The 12,284-nt window shown below is 42.5% G+C and overlaps 1 protein-coding gene across 1 annotated transcript in view; it reads left to right on the plus strand.

The window, feature by feature from the left end:
* The first annotated feature begins 732 nt into the window (after positions 1-732).
* The window catches only part of CD109 (CD109 molecule), a 70,281-nt gene continuing 58,729 nt past the window's right edge, over positions 733-12,284 (plus strand). Inside the window, exons 1-2 of the mRNA XM_064707403.1 lie at positions 733-877; positions 1,147-1,307. Of these exons, the coding sequence (XP_064563473.1) occupies positions 804-877; positions 1,147-1,307 (235 nt within the window). The 5' untranslated portion in view covers positions 733-803. The remainder of the gene's footprint in view (positions 878-1,146; positions 1,308-12,284) is intronic.

Genomic DNA, 12,284 nt, shown 5'->3' on the forward strand with positions numbered 1-12,284 from the left:
AATTTCTAAATCTATTAGACTTGTCCTACAACGAAAGAATTTGCACAAATCAAACATTAGATGTTAGTCTACACAGTTAAAATTAACCTGCTAAAGGAACAGAAAAGATTCTGTTACCCAAGCTGCTTCAGTGCACTTTTTGAACTCTGAAGGTTGGTTAAGATTTATAAGTAGGTATGACCTTATTTTGCAGATACGGGGCACAGAGGACAGTCCAGCCTGCATTACCAATCGGTTCACATTTAAGCAGCTGCGAGGCTCTATGAATTTTTGCCAGCATCCTTCTCCCTGTTCAGACCCAGAACCGCTCCCGAACAGCCTCCGATCCCGACCCCCAGGCCAGGGCGCCTCTGCGGGCTCTCCGGGTCTCTCCGAGCCGATAACCGAGCAGCTCTCCACAACAGGCTGCTGCTCTGCTCGGAGCTGCAGGCTGAAAACATTGCTCTCGATCCTGCTTTTGTATGGTGCTGGGTTCTGAGAACCCCACTCGTTTCCCAGCTGCATCTGCCGCAGGATGCGGGAGCGATGGCAGAAGGGGTGACACACCCCTGTATCCCTGTGTAGACCGATGTGTGCCGCCGCCGGGCCGCCCACCCGGGCCGGCCCCGGGAACGCCCCGCGGCTCCTGCCGCCTGCGGAGCGTGCCTGGCGCTGGGGCAGCGGCCGCCTCTCCCTTCCCTTCCCCTCCCCGCCCGCCCCGGCGCCTCCCGCCCGGCCACAGCCACAGCCACAGCCACAGCCACAGCCCCGGGCCCGGCCCTGCGCGCAGCGGCGGACGCACCGGGCAGCGCGCACACAGAGCCATGGCACGGACCCGCGGCGATGTCCTCCTCTTCCTCCTCCTCCTCCTCTTCCTCTGCAGCTCCGCGGCGGCCGGGTACGTGGGGCTGGGGCACGGGGCACCTCTTCTTCCTCCCCTGCCGCCCGGCGCTGTGGCTGCGCGGGCAGCGCTGCCCGGCGCTCCCGCCTGGCAGCCGGTCCCGGGAGCTGCCGCCGGGGGTGAGCATCACCTCCAGCCTCCGCAGCGCAGAGCGGCAGAACAGCTTGGCTGCGTGTGTCCTATGGCTTTGTGTGTACGCGGTTACCTTTTATGAGAGTGTGTTTCACTCCCTGCCCTTTCTCCCTCTGCCCGTTTGGGCTTTCCAGACCTACGTTCCTTGTGGCTGCTCCCTGGAACATCCGGCCTGGAGCAAACTTGACTGTTGGGGTAGCTCTGCTGCCGGATAGCCCGGCACAGGTCACCGTAAAGGGAGAAGTGGTAAGAGATAACGAGACCATCCTGAGCAGGGAAGCGGTCTTTGAGAAAGGTAAGAAAAGTAATGGACTTGGTTTGGAAGTATTTCTGTCTGCTTTCTCACAGGAATATTTCGTTCCTCCCAAAATATCATAGCTTCTAAGTGGTACTAAAATAGGAAATTTGTTTTACCAAGTAGGAGCCGCTATGGGAAAGTAGTCTTGTACACTGCTGGCTCTGTTTGGAGTTGGGCAACTGAGCTGGATATGAGTGATTGCATGGGTGTGCTAACTGTCTGTAAACTCTGAAAATAATCAAAAAGCAAAGTGTGATGGATGTGGGATTTGTGAGGAACCAGGAAGTACTCTGGTCCATGTAGTGGAAAAGTTGCTTACTGGGAGCTTGCTGAGGTGAAAAGTGGAAGCGGTGGGAGAACGGAAGGGGTGGAACAAACAAGGTAATGCAACAACTGAAGCTTCTTCTTCATGTCCTAAGAAAGTAATGACCTGAGGACCATAGGAAAGTGAAGATGACTGTGTCAGGCACTAGGAAGCTCTGTGCATTTGAAGAAACAAGAATTTTTGAGGATCAGGAACTGAATTGTGGAGAGTTTAGGGATGGAAGATAAGTAAATGTGAGAAGAGACTGATTTAATTTATGCCACCAGGCAGGGGTAGTGGATGGTAGGAGTTCTGAAAAGCTGAGATATCCTGGCCAATGTTCCTTTTTAGAAAGGTCACTTGGCACAGAAGCGTAGAGATATCCTATCTGAGATTTGTCCTCATGAGAAAGAAAATATTTTTTATGGATAGTCCAGCTTTCACACTGCTTTTACTATGAGGTGATATAAACGACATCTAAACACTAGCTTTTTATTTGTTAAAAGTGGAGAGTATGAGGGCAGTGTGAGGTACTGAAAAATCTACCTGCTATAATGCTCTTTCTCTACTGTTTGTGTAATTGTTCTCTTAATGTCTTACAGTTAATGTAGATGCCTTAATTGGGAGCATCACACTTTCATTTCAAAGCCTTCACAGCCTGTGGAGAACATTGAGGCTTTGAGTGTGATGGAGTCCATTTGAACAGATCAGAAAATTTTGAAATAGAACCAAAACAAACCTAAACCAGCCAGCTTTTCTTGTTTTTTTTTGAAATTCAAAATTTTTAAAAAGAAAATAAATTGTCTTCTTTTCTTCTCTTCTTCTCTAACTATACTGGCTTTTATTTCCTGCTTCTGTTCTGCTTTAACATAGTGAGCCTTCAGTGAGCCTTGCGTGAGTTTCAGCCTGTTTTTGTCCTTCTCAATATTAAAAGCCAAGCAAGCAACTGGTAATTCCAAGCTGGTAAAAATATGTGGCTGTCTCTATCTTCTGAGCACACAGAATAATGCTTGACACCAGGAGCTGCTGAAGTCAGAGTGAATGGCAGGTTATTAGGAACAGGTATGGCACTGCATCAGACTGGATACAGTGAGGAAAAAGGACAAATGCTGTAGTGAATTACTAACTTCTAATAGTTTCCAGTCTTTTAAGTATATCTTTAAAATTTCTATGCTTTTTACTTGATAAGTGAAGCAAAGAACAAAAAAAAGGTGCTGAGCATACTGTGTATTTCCTCTTGCAAAATTCTTATTGTTTAGAATGTGGCCATCAATTTTTTTCTAGTCAGGTTATACAATCTGTTAGTAATTTGTTTTCTGTGAACAAATATGTAAGCAAATCTGTTAGGGGCCAGGAGTGAGGGAACTGCCCTGTAAAAGAGGATGTAGTCTTGAAGACTTGTATCCAAAGGTGATACAGGTGTGGATCAGTTCTGACTCAGAGAGAAAGCATGTTGTCAGAGAGAAGCAAATGCAGCTTGTCAGAATAAGAACATAAATCTTTAAAATTTTCATTGAAGAACACAACATAAGTGTTAAGATAAAATATGAAGTGGTATTGTTGTAGCTGATCTTAGTCTGTGACTGAAGGAGGACTGGAGGTTTTATCAAACCAGCTGTTGCAGCTGAAGGAAAAAACCAAGCATATCTCCAGGCACACAAAATCTTCTTTAAATTACATAATTGCTGCATATATTAGTGCTCAGAGAATGTTGGTTTATCTGTCACTGAATACCTACCTTGGTTAGACTGCACATTCAGTGGCACTGTTGCCTAAGCTGGCTCAGTTATGCTCTGTAGTTTTCCTTGCATGGTGACAACAAAAGCAGGGGATTAACTGCTCTGAGAAACTGATCTGACTGGAAAATAAAGTTTTTATTTTGTTTGAATGCTTTTTTAGGCAGACAGGTCCCCTGTTTCAATGTGCAAATGTTTGTGCTGATGGAACCGAGTTGGAAATTAGATGCTGAAGACATAGCACAGGCTGAGGGCACAGTTTTTATTGGAGGTGTTTAATCTGACAGGCCAGGTTCATTCAAGTACCTCAGTATAAATGGTATTACATACCTGTCTGTCAAATGCTTCTGCAATTGCCTTAAATTAAGGATTTAGCGTGGTTCTCTAGGAGGTGCCCAATATGATACATATAATGGTCCAAGTTTCTGAGTTAGCTCCATGAGAGGACCTTTTTGTATTAGAGGCATGGGATTTTTAAATTTCTATAATATAATTCTTGCTTTGAATAAGAAATAGAGTGTTTGCCCTCTGATGGTTGATAAAGCATTTGCTCTTCTAATATTACTGGTAGTGGGATTTTGATAGCTCAGTGATTTTTGGGCAATTGTCTGTTAGAGAAACACTTTAGCAGTGGAGGTTGTTCACATCATTATTGTGTTTTTTATATGAGTAAGGGAAAATAAATATTAATAAGTGGCTGGTGGGTATTTGGAGTGAAGGAGAAAGTGTGCATACACATGGATTTAAAGATATTTTGAGCTTGGCACAATATTCTAGAATCTAAATGTACTGTATAGAAAGGGAGATTATTTAGGACCAATATTTTGGTGCAGAAATTAAGTTAATTGCACTTAATATGGTGGAAAAAAGCCCCCGACTGAATGTTTGCAAGGGGGAGGTTGCTGCTACAGGTAAATTTTGTGTGAGCAAGCACAACCCAAAAAAAATAGAATGCGTCACCAGGAGAGAATAGGTTTCCATTGCCTAGAGCAGATGCCAGGAAAGCACAAAGCACTAGCTAAATCTGTTTTTGTGAGCTGTACCACACACTTTCTGTGAAGATGCAGTATTACAAAGATCCTCATTGGAAATGATTGCAGAAGGTAACAATGGCTTGTGTGCAATCAGAGATGTTGGGTTTTCTGTGTCAACAATAGCAAAAAAACTAAATATGGGAATAACAGAAGAAGCTAAATTCCCTGCATGAATAACTTGATCTTTAGTGATTACAGTGAGGGATGACTCCTGCCATGCATAGTCATCCAGTCATTGATAATAAAGATGTAGTATGAATTGTCAGGAGGTGTTTTCTTACAGCGTTTGCTACCCAGACATTGCTGTGTGTATGAGAGTCCTTATACCTTGATTGCAAGAGATTCTGAAAAATATTTTTTGTGTTGGTGCTAGAATGATTTGTAAAGAATAAGAAGCATGTAAGTTGGAAAAAAGAATTGGTTTTCAGAAAATCTTCTATGTGTAATGAGGTGTCATAATTTGCCCAGCAGCATGAATGTTTTTAATTCTAAAGAGTACGACATAATGTATTTAAGGTGTGGTGAGTGAGAATTATGTGAACTTACTGGAGAATTATGTGAAGTTACTGGAGAATTTGGTTTACAGTAATGTGCATAGTTTGTAAATGACTTGTATGTGTTAATTAATTTATTCTGCTTTTCTGTGTTTCCAGAGAGGATTACACTGACTTGTTAACGGAGGTTACTGAGCTAGAGCATGGTAAATACTCAGCTAGGATTTGTGAAGCATGATAGTTTGTGAGAATGCTTGTCAAGCTCAGACATGTAGTGATCTTCCACAGAGACAATGGAAAATCTCCTTTTACCAGAAGGCATGTTTTACATACTTAATAATATGATTCTGACCACATCAGTATAAGAATGAGTGAGAGACACTAGGATTAGTAAATTGTAAAGTAACACCTAAGTGGGAATGAATGGCCTAAACCCCTCAGTCCCTGTTATTAACCTTGAGTTGCCTCTGTACCTTATGTCAGAATAAAATGACTGAGTTATTGGTGGCTGTGATGTCTGTGATGAATATCTGTGGGGTGAAAGGTTTTGCTGGCAGTTTAGTGGAACATCTCCTTTCTGCCTAATTTTTCGTTGACGCCTAAAAAGCCAAACAGTGAGAGAGCAGGAATTGCCGCAGTGATTTTGCATCCATAATCTCCACATCCAAAAGTACATGTAGCTGTGCCTTATGAAAAAGAAGTTGTTAAATAGTCAGCACATGCACGTAACCTAAGCAAAATCAGAATGAAGGAAAAGTTTTTGGGAAGGAGGTGTTGGGGCTGGACCCAGAGATGACTGATGTAGTAGAGAAGAAGGTGCTCTTTTATGGGCTTTCATATAGCTGGAGTAGATAAAAAAACCAAACAAACCCAAAAACATAAAAGAAAGAAACCCAGCAGGTTTCTGTGTCTGTTGTTGAATCCATCCTGCTAACAAACCCATTAAGTTGTTTGCAGAAAAATGGGAGTAGTGATCCTATGCAGTACTTGAGCTTTATGTTACTGTTTGCATGCTGTTTGAGATTTGAGGGAAGGAGTCCTTCTGTGACTCAAGGCTTATGTGGTTGTACACGAGGTTTTTCTGATCACCATGTTCTTTGTCAAGGGAGGGTGTGTCAGATTGAGCACCCCAGGCTGTTTCACAATATCTTCAAAAGAGTGGGATAAAACAGAAATGCAGACAGTGAGGCAACTCATACAGATGAGGGAATATTACATGTCCCTGTGTGCAGTTCCCTGTTGCCACTGTGAACTGGAGGGGCTTTGGAGCTTTAAGGAAAGGGAGGGGAGAAGAACAAACTAAAGGTTGTGAATTAGGGAAAAAAAGAATTGATGAAAACAAACAGAAATTAGTAGGTAACATGCTATCAGAAACAAGAAGGGAAGCAAAGGGTGAAAATTTCTGAGGGAGTCATACTGAAAGGATAAGTGCATATTAACAGAACAGAGAGGTAAGAAATGAAGTAACTAAACACGTTCTAAAGTGGCCAAAAAAACAGAAAGAAGGAAAATTGTATGTAGAAACTATAAATGAGATCAGATTACAAAGGAACTTGAAGAAGTAGCATAGGTAATGAAGAACAAAACTGGTAAAGCCAAACCATTAGTAGGAAAGAATGTGAAGGATAGTAAGGCAGGGTTTTTAAATAAGGTATTAGTAGCAAGAAATCTAGCAAAGGATGTGGCTTGCCACCCTGATGAGAAGGGTCGCTACTTTGTTGGCTTGCTACTCTGATGGTTAATGATGTTGAGAGGCAATAAGTGTTTAGTCTTCACTAAGAATGTCAACTGTCATGGAAAAGGCTTAAGAATTAAGATTACAAAAGGGAAGGAACAGTTTAAAGAGTACTTTGGTCAAGTGTTTAGGCTTGATAAAATTGCCTGTTGAATATTTAGGAAATTGATTGAAATAGTTTAAAATCTGCTAGTGAAGTTCTGAGAGCATAAGTGAACAGAGAGGTTCTGGAAGATTGAAAACCTGCAAAGAAAATGTGTTGCACTATGGGTTGGCAAGGGTTGTAAGTGGAGAAGAAGTAGGAATTTGTCATATTTTGATTTTACTAAGGCTTTTGATAGTCTGGCACAGAACTTTGGCAAGCCAGCTGAGGAAGCAGGGACAGCATGAAATTCTTATTTAATATGTTTGTAGCTGGATGAAAAATAGTGTTCATCAAATTACTTGATGAACTAAGTGGTTCACTCTCAAACTGGAAATGAGTTGCCCTGAAACTGCAGTGTTCAGTATGACTGACATAAATGAAAAGGAGAGAATGTTTATTAGATTAGTGAAGGAGTGGTAAGGATGCTGGGAGAAAGGATTAGATTTTGAATGCATTTTGGCAATACCAGAAATGATTAGGGGAAAAACTGGAGTGTGATTCACTAGCACTAGTGCGTAGTTCTGCTTTTGTTGATGAATAAAAGAGCATGTGTTTATTGGATGGGGAAGAAGGTGATGCAGCCCTGCAGGAAAAGGGGCGTGTGTATGGGGTGGGGGCAATGGTTTAAAAGGCAACAGAGGGTGAAGGCTTGTAAATAGTACTGTGGTGCTCAAAAAAGAAGGTGAACATTGTACTCAGAGGTGTACACAGAAGTATTTTCTGTAAGCTATGAGAAAGTATTCTAGTAATCTTCACAGCTTAATTGGGCATCCTGGGGAATGCTGTGCTTGAGTTTTGGCACTCATCGTGGAGCCTGTGAACCAGCTAGAGAAATGCCTGGGAGAGCAGACAGAAGGATCTGAGATCTCTCGGGAGACGAGTTCAAACCTGACAGATGATGATGGGCCTTCACATGAGGTGAAAATAAATTGTGGAACTCCGTGTCCCAGTTGTTGTGAATGGAAAACATGATTGCATGAATTTACAAGACAGAAGTCCATGGAGGATTGGCCCAGTATACAGACACAAAGATTGCTTAGTTTGGGAAGAGTACCCAAGGAAGGGTCACTGTGTACCTGTTTGCTTTCGACACTTTTCTGATGTCTGTCCTTGACAGTTGCTGCAGATGGGATCTTGGACATGTCAATGTCTGACATGTACAGGCTTAGCCATATTTTCTCCTAATGTGATTTTTCTGTGTTTTAACTTGGAATAAAAACTGCAGCTGCTTTTAATTGCCTTGATAGTGGCTTTGTCTGTTTATTTCATGGACATAGGAATGGATAGTAATGGTGGCCAATAGTGCCTTGAAAGCAGCGTGTGGAGATGTGTGTTTGTGTGTTTGTACACAGTCACCAAGGGGATGAAGTGTATTTCACATTTAGTTGTGTAAAAGGCTTAAGTCTGAGATTATTCTGAATTGTCTGTATAGTTTCACAGTCTGGATCTGATGTCAAGAAAGTTTCCTGTGTAGTATTCAAAAATTGCCTTCCTAACAGCTGTAAAGTTATAGTTCATGGCAGTAGAGTTGTTATGGTATGGTAGGCAGTGGTAGTATCATATGCATGACAAGAAGTCCACAGATGGCTCTTAATTTGTCTCGGGAAAAAGTTGAAAAGAGGCTGTACTTGAGTTTATGCAGTGATAGTGCCTGGATAGCTCTCAGAAAGTCTCTGATTAAAAAAAAATTATTTAGTTTTGGAAATATGAGGCTGTTCTGTTTTCCTACCCAGCATGCAGTGTCTTAGAAAACACTCTCTGGTTTATCTAAGTGTTGTGTCCTTGGAACTGGCCGGTCTGTGACTACTCAGCTGAAAGTGGTAATAAAAGTATAATCCATGGAGCTGGTTGTTTGGCTTCAGAAGATTGAGTGAAGAATTACATGTCTGAATTATGCTTTAGGTCTAAAAAGGGCCAGTCAGCAGGAAAACATGCTACTTGCTTGGGGAAAGGATCATGGATGTGGCAGGGCAAGGGAAGAGGTGCCCGGCCATCAGCAGCATCTGTTGGTCTGAGAGGGTGGGAGATGGTGGTGTCCCTCAAGGGTAGATCTGACAGTGCTGACGAGGGAAGAGTGGCTGAATCAGTAGAAGGGACAAGCAGTGGGATACCACGACTCCTTTGCTATGTAAGGTAGAAAGACACAGAGAATGCTGTGGTCAGGAGCAGAGGAGAGGAAGGACAGTGCCTGTTCATACCTTCTGTTTGTACCTTCTGGAAGATCTGCATCTGTTGTGTCCTGGCCAGGAGTGTTTCTGGATGTGCTGTGGTTGGGTTTGTTCCACTCTTCTGATCATGGAGGTTAAGGAAAAACTTTTATATTTAGGTGAAGAAGGGTTTTTGTCTAGTTGTCAGGAAAATATCCCTACACTTCCGATTGCAGACTGAAGCTAGAACTTGCTGGTAACTGCAGAGTTTGGTAAAACATAGCTTTAATCACAAAAACATCTGTGCATTCTGCCTTTATTCTGTCCTCTAGGGCTATGGTGCCCTTTCTCTTGACTAGACCCTTAGGTGATAAAGTTTGGTCCAGTTTAGATTATTCCTCCTGTCCCCTTACATCTTTCTCCATGGGCTGCACTGCTACCTTCTGCTACCTTGCCTCTCTCTCCCCCTTTATAATTTCTGAGTGCTTTTATCCTCCAGGTTTGCAAAAACAACTGAAAAAGATAAGGGGAGGAGGGTAGGAAGCGGCTGTGGAGGGAAGAGTACGTAGTGCTGGCAGACAGGGTTTAGGAGGCATTTTGGAGCAAGTCATACCCCTTTGCTACAGGCCTGGTGGCCTCATTTGGCTTTGGCTGTCAGCCCGAATGCTGACGTCCCCTGGCAGTCCCTGTTGTGTACTTGAGTGCTGTGCTGCCCCTCCTTCTGTCTTCTGTGCCAAACTGAGCCATAACTTAACAGCCATGGCTTAAGCTCTGTATTTTGGGCTATTTTTGTAAATAATCAGTACAAATTTGGGTGGTAGCTTTAGCATGATAGATGAGGAGTATGACATATTTAAAGCAAACTGTGAGCTCAACAGATTTGTAGGTCTTCTTTGAAGAATAAGTTGTTTTCACTTCCTGGACAGCTTAGGCCTTAGTATTACTGCCCTTTTTTTTTTTTTTTTTTTTTTTGTTAATACAAAATTAGTATATATGTATATATTTTGGACAGGAAAAAATAATCTGGAAGGACATTTACTAACAGTAATTTTTATTTATATGTTGAGAGTTTTTGAAATTGTTTCAGCAGTAGAAAATAACTCCATTTGCTACTGCAAAGAAAATGTTTTTCTGTAAACATTTCCTATGTATGGGTATATGAACACAGCTGTGAGAGCAAAGATGTGGCATAATTTCAGTGAATCAATCTGAAGTGATTCCAGTTTTAATTTTCTGTTCTTACACATTACTATGAAGGATTGGAGACATAGGTAGAAAAGTTTGAGTTTGTAGCAATAGTTTGTAGCAATAGCTGCCACATGAGCTAGAATATACAGTCAGTGCTGAATTTATGTAAATCAGAGAGTGGAGTGCTACTTCCCTGATATATTGGCATAAGCTCTCGTTCACTGTGCCAAGCCATGCAGTCATTTTTCTAGAACCTCTGTCCTTTTTTGGGGGTGGAAGCTGAAACATTTATGACTATTCCTAGTGGTGTCAACTCAAGAAGGGGTAGCACAAGTTTCTGGGTCTGGGTCAGACCTGTGCAGTGGAAAAGAGTTTAAGATGCCATTGTTTGTGCTGTTCTCCATAAGTATAAAAAAACCTTGCATGTGTTTACATAGAATTTGTTGTATTTGCTTTATTGATAACAATACTATTACACTGACAAAAAATGGCAGGGTAGAAAAATACTTTCAAATACTGCTGATATGTCACTCCCACACTTCCTTTGATTCCTTTTCTGCTGGACAATCCTAAATGCCAGAGATTCTGAGGAATTTCCACTGTATTTCCATGTATTTTCTCAGTTCAGTAGTTATTGAATGAATACAGTACAAGCCTCAGGAATTTTGTGAAAGAAACGGTTTTGCAAATGACAAGGAGAGAGATTTTTTTTTTTGAAGGCTCATGTGACTTCTGTTGGGATTTTTGGTAGTTTGTATTTTAACTTCAAGATTAATCTTTAACAGTCCACTGAATTTTTCATGTCTCCCCCTAAAACAGTCATGATTCCCAGCTGGAAGTATTCCCTAACTAATCTGTTGTGGTAGCAGGGCCGTGTGCTCTTGCCTGGTTGTTCCCTGCTGTGTCCCACTCCAGTTGTGCTGGTGACTGCTGCTGCAGAGAGCAGATGGAGTGAGTCAGGAGGAAGTGTTGTAAGCAATGTGGTTTGCAAGGCTTGGTGTTGGTGGCTTGGCTGTTCTGGGCTCCTTTCTAAACCTACTTCTTCTGCCTGGTGCTAGCTACCTTGCATTTCATAACTGAAGGGTTTCTTTGCAGAGGTGTGTTGAAGGAGACAGAAAGCTGCTGCCATTTCTGGGGACAGTAGATGCCAGACTTGACTGATCTCGTGGGAGTGTTACATGCTGCACATGGGTAAAAGCTACACAATAGGAGGGCTTGCGGCAGAGCAGGGATATGTAATAGCTGTTGGACCATGGTTAATTCCTTATAAACCTGAAATTGCTGTAGGAGCAAATATAACTTTAATTCATCAAGTGAACAGAAAAATTCGTGAATTTCCGCTATTCAGCATTGACGTAAAGGAAATGTTTTGCTATAGCTCTTGCTTGAGCATGTCCAAAGTCATCCCTAGGCATAGTTGAGCAGAGCTCCAGGGATTTGACTGTAGCTTGGTAGTCTCTGAGAATATGGGAAAATCTTGCATGACAGGAGAATCCACTGCAATGCTAAAGAATTTCCGAACTGCCCAGGCTACTCAATTCCTAGCAAAATAATTACGTAGTGACATAAATTGGAAGATTACCTCATGCCCTGGAGCCTCTTTTATGATTCTCACTGGCTGGGAATTAGACAGTGCTCTGAGCTTTATTACAAGGAGGCTGTGGCTCCCTAGCACTGCCTCAGAAGGTAAATCCTTTCTGAGTTGCACAAATGCAACTGTGATATAAATCTCCCTCCTCCCCAAGTCTTTCCCCATCTGCATTACATTTTTACCTAGCTCAGACCTGATGTTAGATCTCCCAGGCTTGGGAGCAGGAAAAAAACCCTGCCATAAGATTTCTGGTTTTTTGCATGCCTCTTGTTCTCAAAACAGGTGGAGGCAAGCCGGCGCTGCCCTAGTGAGAAAGCTTTGAAGTGCCTGCCCTGTTGAGGTTGCTTTGCAAGCTGGTGGATGCTGCACAGGACTACCACAGCGGTTCCCTTCGTCACTCTGCCCTTGCGGGGTGTGGGTACCAGTGTGTTTGCTCTGGAAGGGTAAAGATGGAAATAGAAAACTCCATGTTGTGGGCTGTGGCACAAATACCAGATTTGTGTCTCCCAGTGTAATGAAGTCACTCCTGTAGCCATTGCTGTAATTAGCTGTGTGGATTAGATTAAAGCTAGCATAGCACAACAACCATGTGCATATCCA

This window comes from Zonotrichia leucophrys, chromosome 3 (genome assembly GCF_028769735.1).
Source record: "Zonotrichia leucophrys gambelii isolate GWCS_2022_RI chromosome 3, RI_Zleu_2.0, whole genome shotgun sequence".
Taxonomy (NCBI): Eukaryota; Metazoa; Chordata; class Aves; order Passeriformes; family Passerellidae; genus Zonotrichia; species Zonotrichia leucophrys.